Below are 15450 nucleotides of genomic sequence, written 5' to 3' on the forward strand. Positions count from 1 at the left end.
TCATTTCCTGTAGCCCCTTCTTCCTCATACTAGATTTGTCTCTCTCGTACACTGTGATACTACCCACACTGTAGCAATACATGCTCCATGGTCTCTGTTTCCTGGCAATAATCATGCTTTCCTATCACATTTAAAGTCTTATTCAATAGGCTTTGTCTCACCCTTAATCTTGTAAAATAGCCTACTCTCTTCTATCCCTTCCTTCCATCCTCCTGTCTGTACTTAAATAAATGCCTGCCCTTAAGTATCTCAATTCTACTGTATGTAAATCCAAGACACTCCATTTGCTATGTTTCATATGGTATGTATTAATGGCCACCACTAACTTTGTTTGTTACAATTCTTAATATACATTACAAATCGCAAAATGTAAAATATGCTACTAATTTGCCAAACATACAATATGCTATGAATTTGCGAAACGTATAGTACATTACAAATTATAGCTAGGTCACTAACATTAGTTCGTTGGATAACTTTGGCTATGGGTTAAGGTTAGCGTTAAGTAACCATCTGTCTATGTAATCATACCAAACATACCATATCAAACTAATCTAGAGGTCCGGAATTACATTTATTATGTTACGTCTAGTCTATGAGACCAGGCTATTTATTTAGGCTATCCATTAGCATTTGCATTGGAGAGCTGCATGTTACCACAGCCAAAGTTAGCGTTTTGGTCTTACTTTAAGGTTAGCAGTGTGGTGAGGTTTAAAATCACAATTTAAGAAGATGGCTGTGGTAACCAATGACGACCTGTACTTTGTAAGCTAACTGACCTCGTACCCACCCCAAGGCTCTCTTCCAATGACTGCTCTCATCCATTACGTAGCCTCCGCCTCTTTACCTCTATGCAACTCCACAAGTGCTTGGTCTCAAAGGTCGACAATGTTATTGAGGCACAGTATGACGAAGTTGAAATGATTTAATGTCCAGGATTTCTCCTACTTGGAGAGGACTCTGTTACCTTCAGTTTACAAAAAAAAAAAACGTATTCAGGACAATAGGATTACTAATTTCACGTCCATTTTCTACATCAATTATTCACCGAGTAATAAACTACAAGGTCCTACTCATATGCCACTAGATGACGCTGTCAAACGAATGAATGCACCTAATCCTCTGAATGAAATTGTGTAGACCAGGGGTAGGCAACCCAGTTCCTGGAGAGCTGCAAGGTATGCCTGATTTTGCTTCAACTGACCTGGAAGACCAGGTGTGTTGAATTTAGTCACTGAACTGATCAATTAGCTCAGGTGGTCAGTTCAATGATTGACTAAACTCAACACACCTGGTCTTGGTCCATTAAAGCAAAATCCTGCATTCCCTGTGGCTCTCCAGGAACAGGGTTTCCTATCACTGGCATAGGCCTATTTCTATTTACATAGAGCATCTATACACTGAGTGTACAAAACATTATGAACACCTGCTCTTTCCATGACAGACTGACCAGGGCCCTGTTTCAGAAAGTGGGTTTAGTGAAAACTCAAGTCAATTGACTCAGAGTTGAAGGAAACTCTGGATTTTCGGTTTCACAAAGCCAGTTCAGCTTAACTCTGAGTCAGTTACTATGGCAACATACTCCATGAAGTTAACCTGCTCCCTGGCAGGTTTTCAACTAACCCTGAGTTTCTCCTCTTTAGCTGAAGCCTGAAGGAGGTGTCAGACATGGCATGTCCTTTTCTTGAAGAGCCAGTTGACATAGAAGCACACATGCTTCACAGAAAGCTCCTTCAGCAGAGGATGATCAGACACCGCTTGGATGTTTTATCATTCTCTGATTATCTGTTTGAGTGTTTCTGCACAATCAATCATTCATCTGAACAATATTCTCAGCCCTCATATCATTCACATGAAACGTCGTGGACATGCTCCCAGTCCTGAACAGATTCTTTGTGTTGCACTTAGTTTTCTATATAACATCGGTGACGCTGAGCATATTTCCAAGGCAACAGTCTGTCGCGCTGTCAGAAATGTCTCTTGCGCTGAAACGTTCACTGTACACTTTTGTGGTGTCCAAGTCACAGACCCACAAGACTCAAAGAATTCCACATAATTGCAGATATCAGTCAAAGCAACAATTAATTTAGTATAAAGCTTTGAGTACCCCTGCCAGCCCTATTTGTTGACCCCTTACCCTGAGCCCGGCCCACAGCAACTTTATAACTTGGCTCACTGCAGGACATGAGTCAGGGTAGAGATGACCATTGGGATGCTCAAGGCCTGGTTCCAGTGCCTTCGTAGGCTCAGGGCCACCCCTGAATAAGCATTTGACATTATTGTGGAATGTGTGATTCTCCACAACATTGCCACAATTGGAACAGAACAATGTCATACTCAACCAGTGAATGAGCCTGACCACCCTGCTGATGCATGAGATGGAAGAGACAACATGCTACCATTTCTGATTGACCCATCACCTCCGCAGTGTCAAAGACAATATGCCTTTCTTATTATGAAATATTCTTTTTTTCCTGCAAGTACAAATGCAGTAGTTAATATTTTTTATGTTGTTCAAACAAGTAAAGTCATCCACCTGTGGGCACCTCACCCACCTTGAACTGATGTCCCAGCAGTTGTATTTTTAGCATCTGCAGCCTTGTGGTCAATTTCAAAATGACATTTTTCAATTTGTTTCTTTAAGTACACCTTTTTCACGGGGAGATATAGGACAACATATTACATTGAATTTCACAGTGCCAGGTCTACTTAGTATCATTGTAAGTCATGGTTCCAAAGCTGAACATCTTAGGTAAGTTGTGCTGTCACGGTGGATGGACCCTCTTCCTCACTGTAATTTCCAGCATTGCTCTGTTAGAGAAAAAGGTGCAAGTTTTATTATGGCTGACAAGCTGTCTTCATCATCCTCCTGTAATGAAAAATAACAATTTTGGTGTTCTACTCTAACCCATTATGACAAATCTGTGGACTATTAAGAGTACTTACAACTGCATGGAGGTCTGTTATGACAGAAGGCTCCAAACAGATTACACCATCAGTAACCGATGAAGATTAGACAGTTAAATTAGAACTTTACCCAGAAAAGTGCCCCACCTAATTTGAATTTTATTTTTACAACAGTGTGCAGGCCACGTCACAATTCTTCAAATATCCGGTCAATCTATTTGACCGCAATTGTAATTTCTAATTTGTGTAATCGTAAAAAATAAAGTATATTATATTTGACAAATTGCTTCATTGTTGAATATGTTGTGAAATACTTTATGTGCACAACTAGTTAACAACAGAACTTGCAACCAGACCTTTAAACGTAGTTAGGTACTGTATGTGTTTAGTTCACAGCAGAACAAAATAAAGATTATCCCTTTAAACAAGTTTTGACAGTGAATTTAGAAATGAATATGAACAAAAGAAATACACTTAAACTTGATTGGTTCATCTTCCCCAGGCCTCCTGCATCAATTTACATCATTTGTATACTTTTGGGTTGCTGCAGTTCAGTGTTATGGTAAGTTGCCCACTCAGAGAGCGGTAAGAAAACTCAAAACCAGTCACCAAAGGAGATATGGGATAAAAAGGCAGGAATTCACTTGGTCATGGATAAATATTGCACAATTCCTGTTAGCAGAGACCTTGAAGTGTAGGTGGTAGTAAAGTAAAATGTTTAAAGGCTAAAAAGCAATCATTTTGTAAAAATGTATTCAACCAGGCAGTTATTGTTAATGTTAATAAGTATTTATTTTTTTATAAACAATCCTTATTTTGGTGACAAATGTGATTGCATTGTTGACAGCACACAACAATGCATCATAAATGCCTCTTGTGATCAATTAATTGATATTCACACAAAAGATCGTCAATAAAATAATGCCTATAATGGTTATTTTAAAAAATGGATTTTGTCATATGTTGTGTCAAAAGGTAGTTGGAACATGGATCATTTGAAATTTTAGAAAACTATTTTGTGTTATGTTGTACTACACACCGCCTGGAAACATTCATTTCAATGTATTTAAATATTCATGTTTGGACAAACAATTACCATAATTTGTTCAACTCTTGACACCCCATCCCCATTTAGCAAGAGTTACAAAAGCCCTCTTGACTCTTCTTTAAAAAAAATTTTTTTTTAATGAATTTTACCCCTTTTTCTCCCCAATTTCGTGGTATCCAATTGTTTAGTAGCTACTATCTTGTCTCATCGCTACAACTCCTGTACGGGCTCGGGAGAGACGAAGGTTGAAAGTCATGCGTCCTCGGATACACAACCCAACCAAGCCGCACTGCTTCTTAATACAGCGCCATCCAACCCGGAAGCCAGCCGCACCAATGTGTCGGGGGAAACACCGTGCACCTGGCAACCTTGGTTGGCGCGCACTGCTCCCGGCCCGCCACAGGAGACGCTGGTGCGCGATGAGAGAAGGATTTGGTGGCACAGCTGGCGCTGCAGTGCAACTCCCTTAACCACTGCACCACCCGGGAGGCCCTCCTCTAGACTTTTCAACCGCCTCTGTAATTTCCAAAATATTGTAAATTCTTGAGTTGTTAGTAATAGGAATTTAAGATGAAACATATTTTTCAAAAAGAGACAGTAAAAGGGTTATGATGATTGGCCTGCCTATAACTAATTTGTGTACATTTTCATTGCTACAAATGTAAATTAGGAAGTGCTCAAGTGTTCTTTCTCTATTTTTCCATAGTTCTTTGGCACTCAGCGGGACTGGGATTATAAACTCAGGCAGAATAGTGGCATGCCACATTTACAGTTTAAACCACAATGACATCCCGGAATATCAACTTGGAGAACTGATGTCGTTTGACACTCACACTGAATAAAGACATGTTAATTAAGGTAACTTCACTAGATAGCCTGCAATAGTGATATTAAAAACCACCCGGTACAAATCGTCATTACATTGCCCCTTCTTAGATGGCATTGAGGAGACTCTCAAAGTTGCTGCTCAGTGCGATGCTGGTATCCATTGGTATCTGGATGCTTACCCAGATCGGTTCTGTTCAGGTGAACCTGTACAACAATGGCTAGAGCTGGCTGCAGTACTCAGATGCAGAACCACATTCCGCAGGACGACAGTGACTGCAGCACCACCCTGCAAGGAGCCATGATGGACATCGAACATGCCAAGGTCCTGTCAATTACACGCAGCTTCCTCAACAGCACGCAGTTCCCGGACAAACACTACTGTACCTGGAGCTGACCAGGGGTACCTGGAGATCCCCGTAAATCTTGAGGAGGAGCACTTCCATTTGGCCTTCTCGCTGGTCGTCCACCACAAGTTGAACTTCGAGAGACTGCTCGCCCCCCAAAACATGTACTGCATCCACGTGGACTAGAAGGCCAAAGTGTCCGTTCTTGCCTTTGTCATAGCTATCACGTCCTGCTTTGACACAGTTTCTTTGGCCAGCCATCCGTTAAAGTGTGGTGTACCCAAGCTGGAGTTGAGTCCACGCTGACATCCATTGTACTGGTGATCTGTACAGGGATAGCCCTCACTGGAAGTATTTAATCAACCTCTGTGGCCAGGACTTCCCCATCAAGACCAACCAGGAGATTGTGCGCAGCTTGCAGGCACTGGCTAGGAGAAACATCATGCAGTCAGAGTCCATGGCCAGAGGTAAGAAGGTCTGCTGGAAGATGTTGCGGCAGGTTGTTGATGGCAAAATTCAAGGAACAGAGCAGGACACAGACACGGACCCCATTGCTATCAGATGTCTGGAGGAGTATCGTAGACTGGCAGAAATACACAAAATAAAATCATTTGTATCCTCTGAAATGTGATACAAAGTTAGAATGAGATAAAGAAGGATACAACAGTGATGTCATGAATCTCAAGTCATCAGGAAGTACATCTGCATTGGGAACCAAATCAAAACTTTTATGGCGCCATCTCTGTCTTATCCTTCTTAATGTCATCCTAGATATGTTTTCTTTTGGATAAATAACCCAGGAGGTTCTATCAAACTTTTACATTTCCTGGTGATTTCCTGTCTTACCTTCATATTCTGATCGTTTATTTAACAAGGAAAGTAAAACCACAATGTGATTTGTAAATAGGGTGTTGGTATTGATAGTTTTCTTAAATATATTAAATTGACAGATGATAGTTAATAAACTTGCTGCCACCCTGAGAGAGTTTGTCAAATTAACGATGTATCGTTGCTGCAGCAAAATCATTTAGAAAAATAACATGTTTTTTGCCCCCAACTGTATGTCATTAGAAATAACTTAGTGATTGACTGGTTTTAAACAATTTATTACATTTCGAAAGCATGTTTCTTTAAATGAAATCCAATTTCTTTCAAAAACTCTCAATCCCCATTACTTCCCAAAATATATGTCAGTTCCCCTTTAAATACTCATGCTTACTCGCTGCCAAAAGTTACAGTTTATGCGTTATATGTTGTGTTGAACACTGCCTGCGAAGAAATCATAACTTGGGGACCTTCTGGGTTCTTGCTTCTGTGCCTCTTTCTTGAGGGGACAGACTAATAAGGTATCATACATGGTAGAATAGCCCCTTCTCTTCACCACAGGTGTGTGAAGGCAGGACAATGTGGTCTACTCTAAACCGCAGGGTCATACGTCAAGGGCCAAACGGATAGCAGGCACCAAGGAATAATCAAACACCGGAATTCACTCTCTTATCCACTCTGTGAGAAAGAGAGAGAGGGGGTGGGGGGGGTGGGAAGAGAGAGTATCTTCATTAGACTAGGCGGCAGGTAGCCTAGCGGTTAACTGTAGTGTGCCAGTAACCAAGAGGTTACCGAGAGGTTACCCGAGTCGACTAAGGTTAAACATCTGTTGATGTGCCCTTGAGCAAGGCACTTTACCATAATTGTTCCTGTAAGTCGCTCTGGATAAGAGTGTCTGGTAAATTACTATAGTATGGGCATAGTGTTTTGTGAAAGTGTGAGAATGTTACTCTATGAAGAAAGATTTAGAAATGTCAAGAGGGATATGTTGTCATTGGTTATAAGAGGGAGCTTCAAGGGGATCCGTGTGAGAGCGTCAGAGACTATGCCTTCAAGGAATTCCTCACATGCAAATGATTTAGCTTGTAGCTTGTTCCTTGTTCCAGTTGAGCCTTTAGTGTTAGATAACATTGACATTAGGGCTCAAGTCTCGTGAGCTGGCTGAGGGGATAATATAATAGTGCTCTAACCTTAGATGGAAAAAGGCTTAGACCTAAATACATTTACTGTTAATGTATGATACATACAACAGAAATTCTTCGTCCTGTCTTGATCAGTGTCAAAGGTTAAGGGTTAAGGGTTAGTAAAGGATGTGAATCACACCAAGGGGTAAAGCGCACTGTCAGTACGCATGCAGCTAGTTCAGCTCATCCTGGGCTATAAGGGGTTAAGAGGGTTAGGAAGGGAACAGAGAATGCTAAAAAGATACAGTTGTGCCCGCTGAAAAGTTTTTTGGCACCTGTGCCGGGATGAAGGCGAGTTCCTTGTGGCAGCAAGTACAATTGCATGTTTGTCGAGTAAGTTTGATAAAAGTTGCATTAAATTAATTCATCTTAAAACATTGTTGAGTATTTATTGAATTCACATTGGGATATTAAAACATAACATGTTCCCACACTTAGAAAACACCACCGGTGCAGTTACCCACGCTTTGCGACAACACTGTGCTGCGACCTAACTTTTCAACGCACCAAACTGTAGGCAGGGGTTTACGGTCAGTTGGGGTGGATTATGGGTGAAGGAGTCCCGAAGAGGTCAAACAAGTTGATCATCAAATAGAGAGAAAAAAATACCTCATGCAGAGATCAGAAACAACCAATCACAGGACAGGACAGACAGGACACATTCTTACATATCACACAGACCGTGGGTGAGGTCATCGGATTAAATCAGCCTGGGCGTAGGGGGGAGGGGTGTTAGTGCCAGGAGGAAGGAACAGTCTGAAAATACACGGGGGGGTAAGGGAACTCAACCAACACAGGCAGACCTTTTGAGTTTACCTCATACATGCAAATGTCTGTATACCCCTCTCCTCTTCGTACCTTAGACGGGAGTAGAGAAAGGCAGGAGGGGTACAGTTAGTGAGTGGACACAACACAGAGGATTCATCCTCCCTCCCAAACCATCACTATGGCTCGGTTTCCCTCAACTCAGCACAGGAACATCCACAGGGTTATTATGTCTCAGCTCTATTCTGTCTTTCACATGTCTCCAATTACACAGTGTCCAGGTTACAGAGGATACAGCAGGTCTCCTTTGACTCTCTACACGTCAATGAGAAATCATCCAAAGGCCTTTAGTCTATACATGCATTCTTGTTGCTCTCAGCCAATCATTTCCTTCCATCTGTCTGACTATTTTTAATGAAGCTTTATTTAACAATGAGTGTAAAGGGTTGCTTCGGGGATTTATCTACTTCCTCAGAGTCAGATGAACTGATGGATACCATTTTTATGTCTCTGCTTCCAGCATGAAGGAAGTTAGAGGTAGCTTTGTGAGCCAGTGCTAACTAGTGTTAGTGCAATGACTGGAGGTCTATGGTATATACTAGTTAGCAACTTCCTTCAAACTGGGCACAGAAGTATAAAAATGGTATCCACCAGTCCATATGACTCTGGGAAATTAGATGATGTGCTTCATTGCCAAAATACTGAAATATTCCTTTAAGGACAAATTCTTAGTTACAATGACAACATGGCAAGTTGATCTAAAACAGGGATTAGCAAATTGGAAGACGATGTCATGCTGGATTTAGTTATTTTCCTTTCAAATCAGCATCTGTCCCCTGGCATGGGCCGAGGATGGCTATCCATGATCTGGAATGAATGTCCCCTCAGTCTATCCCCCTCAATAACAGCCAGTAGTGCAACATTTTACAGTCATTTTATGGTTCCCCCCAAAAAGGCCCACACCACACTATTATGCTCCTCATACCACCTTTTAACAGCGACAATGTTTTGTACCTGTGTGGATCTAAACATTGTCACTTTTTAAAATGTTGTATTACAGAATGTCAGTGTGATCTTATGCACATGCAATGTGTCAAGTGCTGTAAAGTTTAACCCCCAAATTGGCTACTTTGTAAGATACATTTTACAGAAATCTAGTCGTCTGATCATACCGTTTCCAGAGCTAAAGTGGTGGAACTCCATTCCACTCTCGTTCCATGTGTGTGTGAGTTGTTACTTTATCTTCATGCTCACAATATCTTCACACTCACTCACTTGATAATGCTCTCAGGGATGTGCACATACTCCATTGGAATTAGCTGTCGTAGCTCCGCCAGGCTGTTCACATACTTTATCTTACTGCTGAACTTAGAACTGCAGAGAGAGACAGAGAGACAGAGAGAGAGAAGTTGTGAGAAAGGTGGAGAGGTGGCATAGAATGGGGGTGGGGGGGGCAAAAACAAAGACATGATAGAACACTTAACGCTGACAGGTTGATCAAATGCATTATTACTTGTTATACAGTGCATTTGGAAAGTATTCAGACCCCTTGACTTCCACATGTTGTTGCGTTACAGCCTTGTTCTAAAATTGATTAAATGTTTTTTCTTCTCGTCAATCTACACATAATGACAAAGCGAAAACAGTTTTTTAGACAAAAAATAGAAATACTTTATTTACAAGAATTCAGACCCTTTGCTATGAGACTCGAAATTGAGCTCCGGTGCATCCTGTTTCCAAATGATCACCCTTGAGAGGTTTCTACAACTTGATTGGAGATCTAGGGAAGGGTACCAAAACATTTCTGCATCATTGAAGGTCCCCAAGAACACAGTGTCCATCATTCTTAAATGGAAGAAGTTTTGAACCACCAAGACTCTTCCTAGAGCTGGCCGCCCAGCCAAACTGAGCAATCGGGGCAGAAGGGCCTTGGTCAGGGAGGTGACCAAGAACCCAATTGTCACTCTGACAGAGCTCTAGAGTTCCTCTGTGGAGATGGGAGAACCTTCCATAAGGACAAACATCTCTGCAGCACTCCACAAATCAGGGCTTTATGGAAAAGTGGCCAGACAAATCAAATCTTATTAGTTACATGCGCCAAATACAACAGGTACCTTTCCAACAATACCTTTCAGTAAAATGCTTACTTATGAACCCCCCAACCAACAATGCTGTTTCAAAAAATACGGACAAGAATAAGAGATAAAAGTAACAAGTAATTAAAGAGCAGCAGTATGTACATGGGGTATGTACATACAGTCACTGTGGGGACGACGTCAACAATGCACTTATTGATGAAGCCAATGACTGATGTGGTGTACTCTTCAATGCCATCAGAGGAATTCCGGAACATTTTCCAGTCTGTGATAGCAAAACAGTCCTGTAGCTTCGGATCTGATTCATTTGACCACTTTTTTAATTGATCTAGTCACTGGTGCTTCCTGCTTTAATTTTTGCTTGTAAACAGGAATCAGGAGGATAGAATTATGGTCAGATTTGCCAAATGGTTGGCGAGGGAGAGCTTTGTATGTGTTTCTGTGTGTGGAGTATAGTTAATCCAAAGTTTTTTCCCTCTGGTTGCACATTTAACATCCTGATAGTAATTTGGTAAAACGGATATAAGTTTCCCTGCAATAAAGTCCCCGGCTACTAGGAGCGCCACCACTGGGTGAGTGTTTTCTTGTTTGCTTATGGCGGAATACAGCTCATTCAATGCTGTCTTAGTGCCAGCCTCTGACTGCGATAATATGTAAACAGCTACAAAAAATACAGATGAAAACTCTAGGTGGGTAGTGTGGTCTACAGCTTATCATGAGATACTCTACCTCAGGCGAGCAATAGCTTGAGACTTCCTTAGATATTGTGCACCAGCTGTTATTTACAAAAATACAGAGTCCGCTGCCTCTTGTCTTACCAGGGGCCTCTGTCCTATCCTGCCGGTATAGCGTGTAACCAGCCAGCTGTACGTTGATAGTGTCGTCATTCAGCCACGACTCCTTGAAGCATAAGATGTTACTGTTTTAATGTCCCGTTGGTAGTTTAACCTTCCACATAGCTCATTGATTTTATTCTCAAAAGATTACACGTTTGCTAGTAGAATGGAGGGAAGTGGGGGTGTACGCCTACGAATTCTCAGAAGGCAACCCACCCTTTGGCCCCTTTTTCTCCGCCTCCTCTTCACGCAAATTGCAGGGATCTGGGCCTGTTCCCGAGAAAGTAGTATATCGTTCGCGTCGGGCTTGTCAGACTCGTTAAAGGAAAAAAGGATACTGCCAGTCTGTGGTGAGTAATCGCAATCCTGATGTCTAGAAGTTATTTTTGGTCATAAGAGACGGTAGAGGCAACATTATGTACAAAATAAGTAAAAAAGCAAGTTACAAACAACGCAAATAAACAAACAAAGAAATCACAATAGTTTGGGGACACTTAAAACATCTGCTTTCCTCTCTAATATAAGCCATCTAATATAAGCCACTCCTCAGTAAAAGGCACATGACAGCCTGCTTGGAGTTTGCCAAAAGGCACCTAAAGGACTCTCGGACTATGAGAAACAAGAATCTCTGGTGTGATGAAACCAAGATAGAACTCTTTGGCCTGAATGCCATGCATAACGTCTGGAGAAAACCTCGCACCATTCCTACAGTGAAGCATGGTGGTGGCAGCATCATGCTGTGGGGATGTTTTTCAGCGGCAGGGACTGGGAGAATAGTCAGGATCGAGGGAAAGATGAACGGAGCAAAGTACAGAGAGATCCTTAGGTGATCAAATACTTATGTCATAAGTATATAAAATGCAAATTAATTACTTACAAATCATACAATGTGATTTTCTGGATTTTGATAAAAATTACAGACCTCTACATGCTTTGTAAGTAGGAAAACCTACAAAATCGGCAGTGTATCAAATACTTGTTCTCCCCACTGTATAAGTTACCACACCCGGTCTCAGGGATGGTTAACTCTGGAAATTCCTTCGGTCTCTACAGAGTTATGTAAATCAGCTTTTAGTTTTTTTGCACTGTATTTGTGGAACAATCTTCAAAATTCTCTTATATTAGATGTCTGTGCCTCTAGGGCAATTCAGATTCCTAATTGAGGACCTTATTACTAATGAATGTGTTTAGTTTCTGTTTGCATTTCATATTCGATGTTTTGTATTTTGCTAATTTCCATAAATTCAGGGCTCTTCTGTAAAAGAGACATTGGTCTTAGTATGACTCCCTGGTTAAATAAAAGACAAATAAATGTGTGAGAAAGCACCTTATGAAGGGTCTGATGATTCCCAACACTGTTCGGATAAACCAAGACGGATGGACAATGATAAAGGATTTCAGATTCTTCCTGAGCCTGACATGAGACATGAAAACAAAAGAAAACAAGAGTTAGTGAGAATTGAAGCATGAGTCTGTACGTACTGTATGTGTGTGTGTGTGTGTGTATGTTTGGTTTTACTATCCTTGTGGGGACCAGAAGTCCTCACAAGGATTGTAAAACATGGATCCCCACAAGGAAAAAAGGCTATTTTAGGTGTTAGGTTTAGAGTTAGAATTATGGATTCGGGTTAGGTTTCTGGGGTTTACCCAATATCCAGAAACTCCTGAGTGATTCCATACAATGAAACAACTGCTGCGGCTTTGGTGGCTCGATGGCGGCGACCATCTGAAGCTTATTTTGTCAAAATTCTTCTTCTGAATTCTCAAATAAATACGGTTCGACGACATCGGCACCCCAGTAGTTTTCTTCATCGCAAGTATTTCATCGTCAGACATACAGTAAGTTGTTGCTTACTTTGTATAACTAATGTGTAATGCTGTTTTCACTTCTCCTCCGAATAAGACGTGCATCTGCGCACACGCACAGTTGCTACCCATCTCCACTGCTGTGGCAGTTGGCTACATAAAATAATTATATCAAATAATCGCAAATGTTTTAGGTGGAAAAGTACACATTTCCTAACTCCAAACTGTACTTTCATCCAAATAGTACTTTCATCAAAAATAGCTCTTTTGGCCGTAAATTTTCAGTAAAACAATGAATTTGTCCAAACTTCCCAGATTTCAGAATCATGGATTCACTGGCAACGGAGCATAGTGAGGCCTGCATCCAGCAACGTCACAAGTCACGTGACCTGTTTTTGCAGCTGTTTCAGAACAGCACTACAGGGACAGGAAGTGGGAGAGGGCAAACGCAGCAGTAGTTTCAATGTATGGAATTACTTGGGAGTTTCTGGATTTTAGGTCAACCTCTTTAAGGTTAGGATTAGGTCAAATAGGATTTTGGTCCCAAGAAGGACAGTGTGTGTGTGTGACTTGTTACCTCCTGTCAATCATATGGTAGCACTTCTTCATCCAACCTATTCCAGGCATCCTCCGGCGGGGTGTGGCTCCATTCAGATACACAATCATGTAGTCTTCAGCAACCATGAGTTCCAGAGTGCTGATCACATACCTGAACACACACACACACACACACACACACACACACACACACACACACGAGCACAATGCTGTTGAGTGCGTTTTGATACATGATGATACAATACATGCGTGATACATGCGTGATACATGCTATGCTTATGGATCTACTGACTTGATCACAATCAATAGCACTTACAGGAAGAGGTTCTCCATGACGTAATGATAATCATCACAGTTACTGTCCGGTAGGAAGCACGCTGCAAACACGATGATGGCATTCAGGTCACCATAGTAACCTGAGGAGAAGGAGGAGACGGGGGGCTCATCAAGAGGAGGTGTCTACTGAATAATCACAGGAGATTCAATGCAAAAGTGTGTATGTGTGTCAGGGTTGGGGTCAATTCAAATTTAAGTCACTCAATTCAGGAAGTGCGAACATTCAAAAACTTAATAGCTTTGGGAAATTGGGAAATCATTGAAAATGGATGCCATTTAAAAATATATTTTTTACCCCTTTCACTCCCCAGTTTTGTGGTATCCAATTGGTATTTTCAGTCTTGTCTCATCGCTGCAACTCCCATACGGACTCGGGAGAGGTGAAGGTCGAGAGCCGTGCGTCCTCCGAATCACAACCCAACCAAGCCACACTGCTTCTTGACACAATGCCCATTTAACCCGGAAGCCAGCTGCACCAATGTGTCGGAGGAAACATCGTACACCTGGCTACAGTGTCAGCGTGCACTGCACCCGGCCCGCCACAGGAGTCGCTAGTGCACGATGGGACAAGGACATCCCTGCCGACCAAACCCTCCCCTAACCCGGACGACGCTGGGCCAATTGTGGGTCTCCCGGTCGCGGCCAACTGCGGCAGAGCCTGGACCCGAACCCAGGATCTCCAGTGGCACAACCTTAGACCACTGCGCCACTCGGGAGGCCATGGATGCAATTTTCAATGGCATTTCTGTTTATTTCCTCAATTGACTGACTTCAATACGACTTGGAGTGAGTGTGTGTGTGTGTGTGTGTACCTCCATGAGAGATGACTCTTTGGTAAGACTCAATACACTTCATGTCGATGCGGTGCTCCTGCTCCCCGATGACGACTGTCCTCCACAGTTTGGCGTCCTGTCGCTCCTCCTCTGCACTGTATTCTGGGATAGCCTCGCTAGGCTCCCTGTCTGCTTCCTGATTGGACCCCTGGGGGTCACCTGTTGGTGAAATCATTCTATAGCTAATGGCCTAACTCGCACACATCATGATGAAGCATAAGAATACAGCTAGAAGAGTCTTCATAAAAACAAAATGCAAACACACCTTGCTTGACATGTATGGGTGAGTGTATGTGAGTCTTTCTCGATTGTTTGTTTTTATTTACAAACAAATGACTGGAAGTGTCTTTTCATATATTGAATTGTGTCCAACACATTTTGTTGAACACGTTTTGATTCCTCCTTTGAGTAGAGCCCGTGGTTGTTTAAGTCTCTCTGTCTGTATCGTGTGTGTACAATGAGCTCGTGCGTGTGTGTATACGCATGTGTGTGTGTGTATACGCATGTGTGTGTGTGTGTGTCTCACCTATTCCGTTGAACTCCAGGGAGTCGGCCTCGTCAGGTGTGTCCAGCTCGTCCACGTTGATGTCCAGATCGTCGCCCGTATCCAAGGCGTCGTCAGAGAGGAGGGATCCCTCGCTGCGGTCCAGAGACACGTTCATGGGCGGGGCCACCAGCTTCTTCCTGGGTGGGATACTGGCCCCATTCAGCTCCAGAGAGGAAGGGGGATCTAAGGTAAATGTTCACGATGTGTTAGGGATATGACTCTCTGTATGCAAATTAATATTTCCTCATAAGTTCTTGAATTCATGATCAGCAAACGGTGATACAAGCCCAATTGACATCATTACAATAAATAGCATTAGTGGAGAGAAGAGATAGCAACATCTTTAGACAGTGATACACTACAATGACTAGAATATCTCTCTAGAAGACCTCTTATTTGAGTGTAAATCTATATACCACAAATTGGTAGCAGGATACTAGTGGCGTTGGTTGTAGCATAGATAACCCATGTCCCACTCGCTCCATTGGTCAAGAGAAAATATTTCGACCCACAGATCAATGACAACCGTGACTCTGC

At 42.2% G+C, this 15450-nt stretch overlaps 1 protein-coding gene across 2 annotated transcripts in view; it reads right to left on the bottom strand.

Annotated features, from left to right (window-relative positions):
* Positions 1-6217: 6217 nt before the first annotated feature.
* The window catches only part of LOC135514328 (protein prune homolog 2-like), a 56161-nt gene continuing 46928 nt past the window's right edge, over positions 6218-15450 (bottom strand). For both annotated transcript variants that reach the window (XM_064937729.1, XM_064937730.1), the window contains 8 exons: positions 14893-15096; positions 14346-14525; positions 13514-13613; positions 13217-13348; positions 12161-12247; positions 9177-9275; positions 7953-7994; positions 6218-6630 (listed from right to left, as the gene is read on the bottom strand). In XM_064937729.1, the coding sequence (XP_064793801.1) occupies positions 6600-6630; positions 7953-7994; positions 9177-9275; positions 12161-12247; positions 13217-13348; positions 13514-13613; positions 14346-14525; positions 14893-15096 (875 nt within the window). In that variant the 3' untranslated portion in view covers positions 6218-6599. The remainder of the gene's footprint in view (positions 6631-7952; positions 7995-9176; positions 9276-12160; positions 12248-13216; positions 13349-13513; positions 13614-14345; positions 14526-14892; positions 15097-15450) is intronic.

Source organism: Oncorhynchus masou, chromosome 25, assembly GCF_036934945.1.
Source record: "Oncorhynchus masou masou isolate Uvic2021 chromosome 25, UVic_Omas_1.1, whole genome shotgun sequence".
Classification (NCBI taxonomy): domain Eukaryota; kingdom Metazoa; phylum Chordata; class Actinopteri; order Salmoniformes; family Salmonidae; genus Oncorhynchus; species Oncorhynchus masou.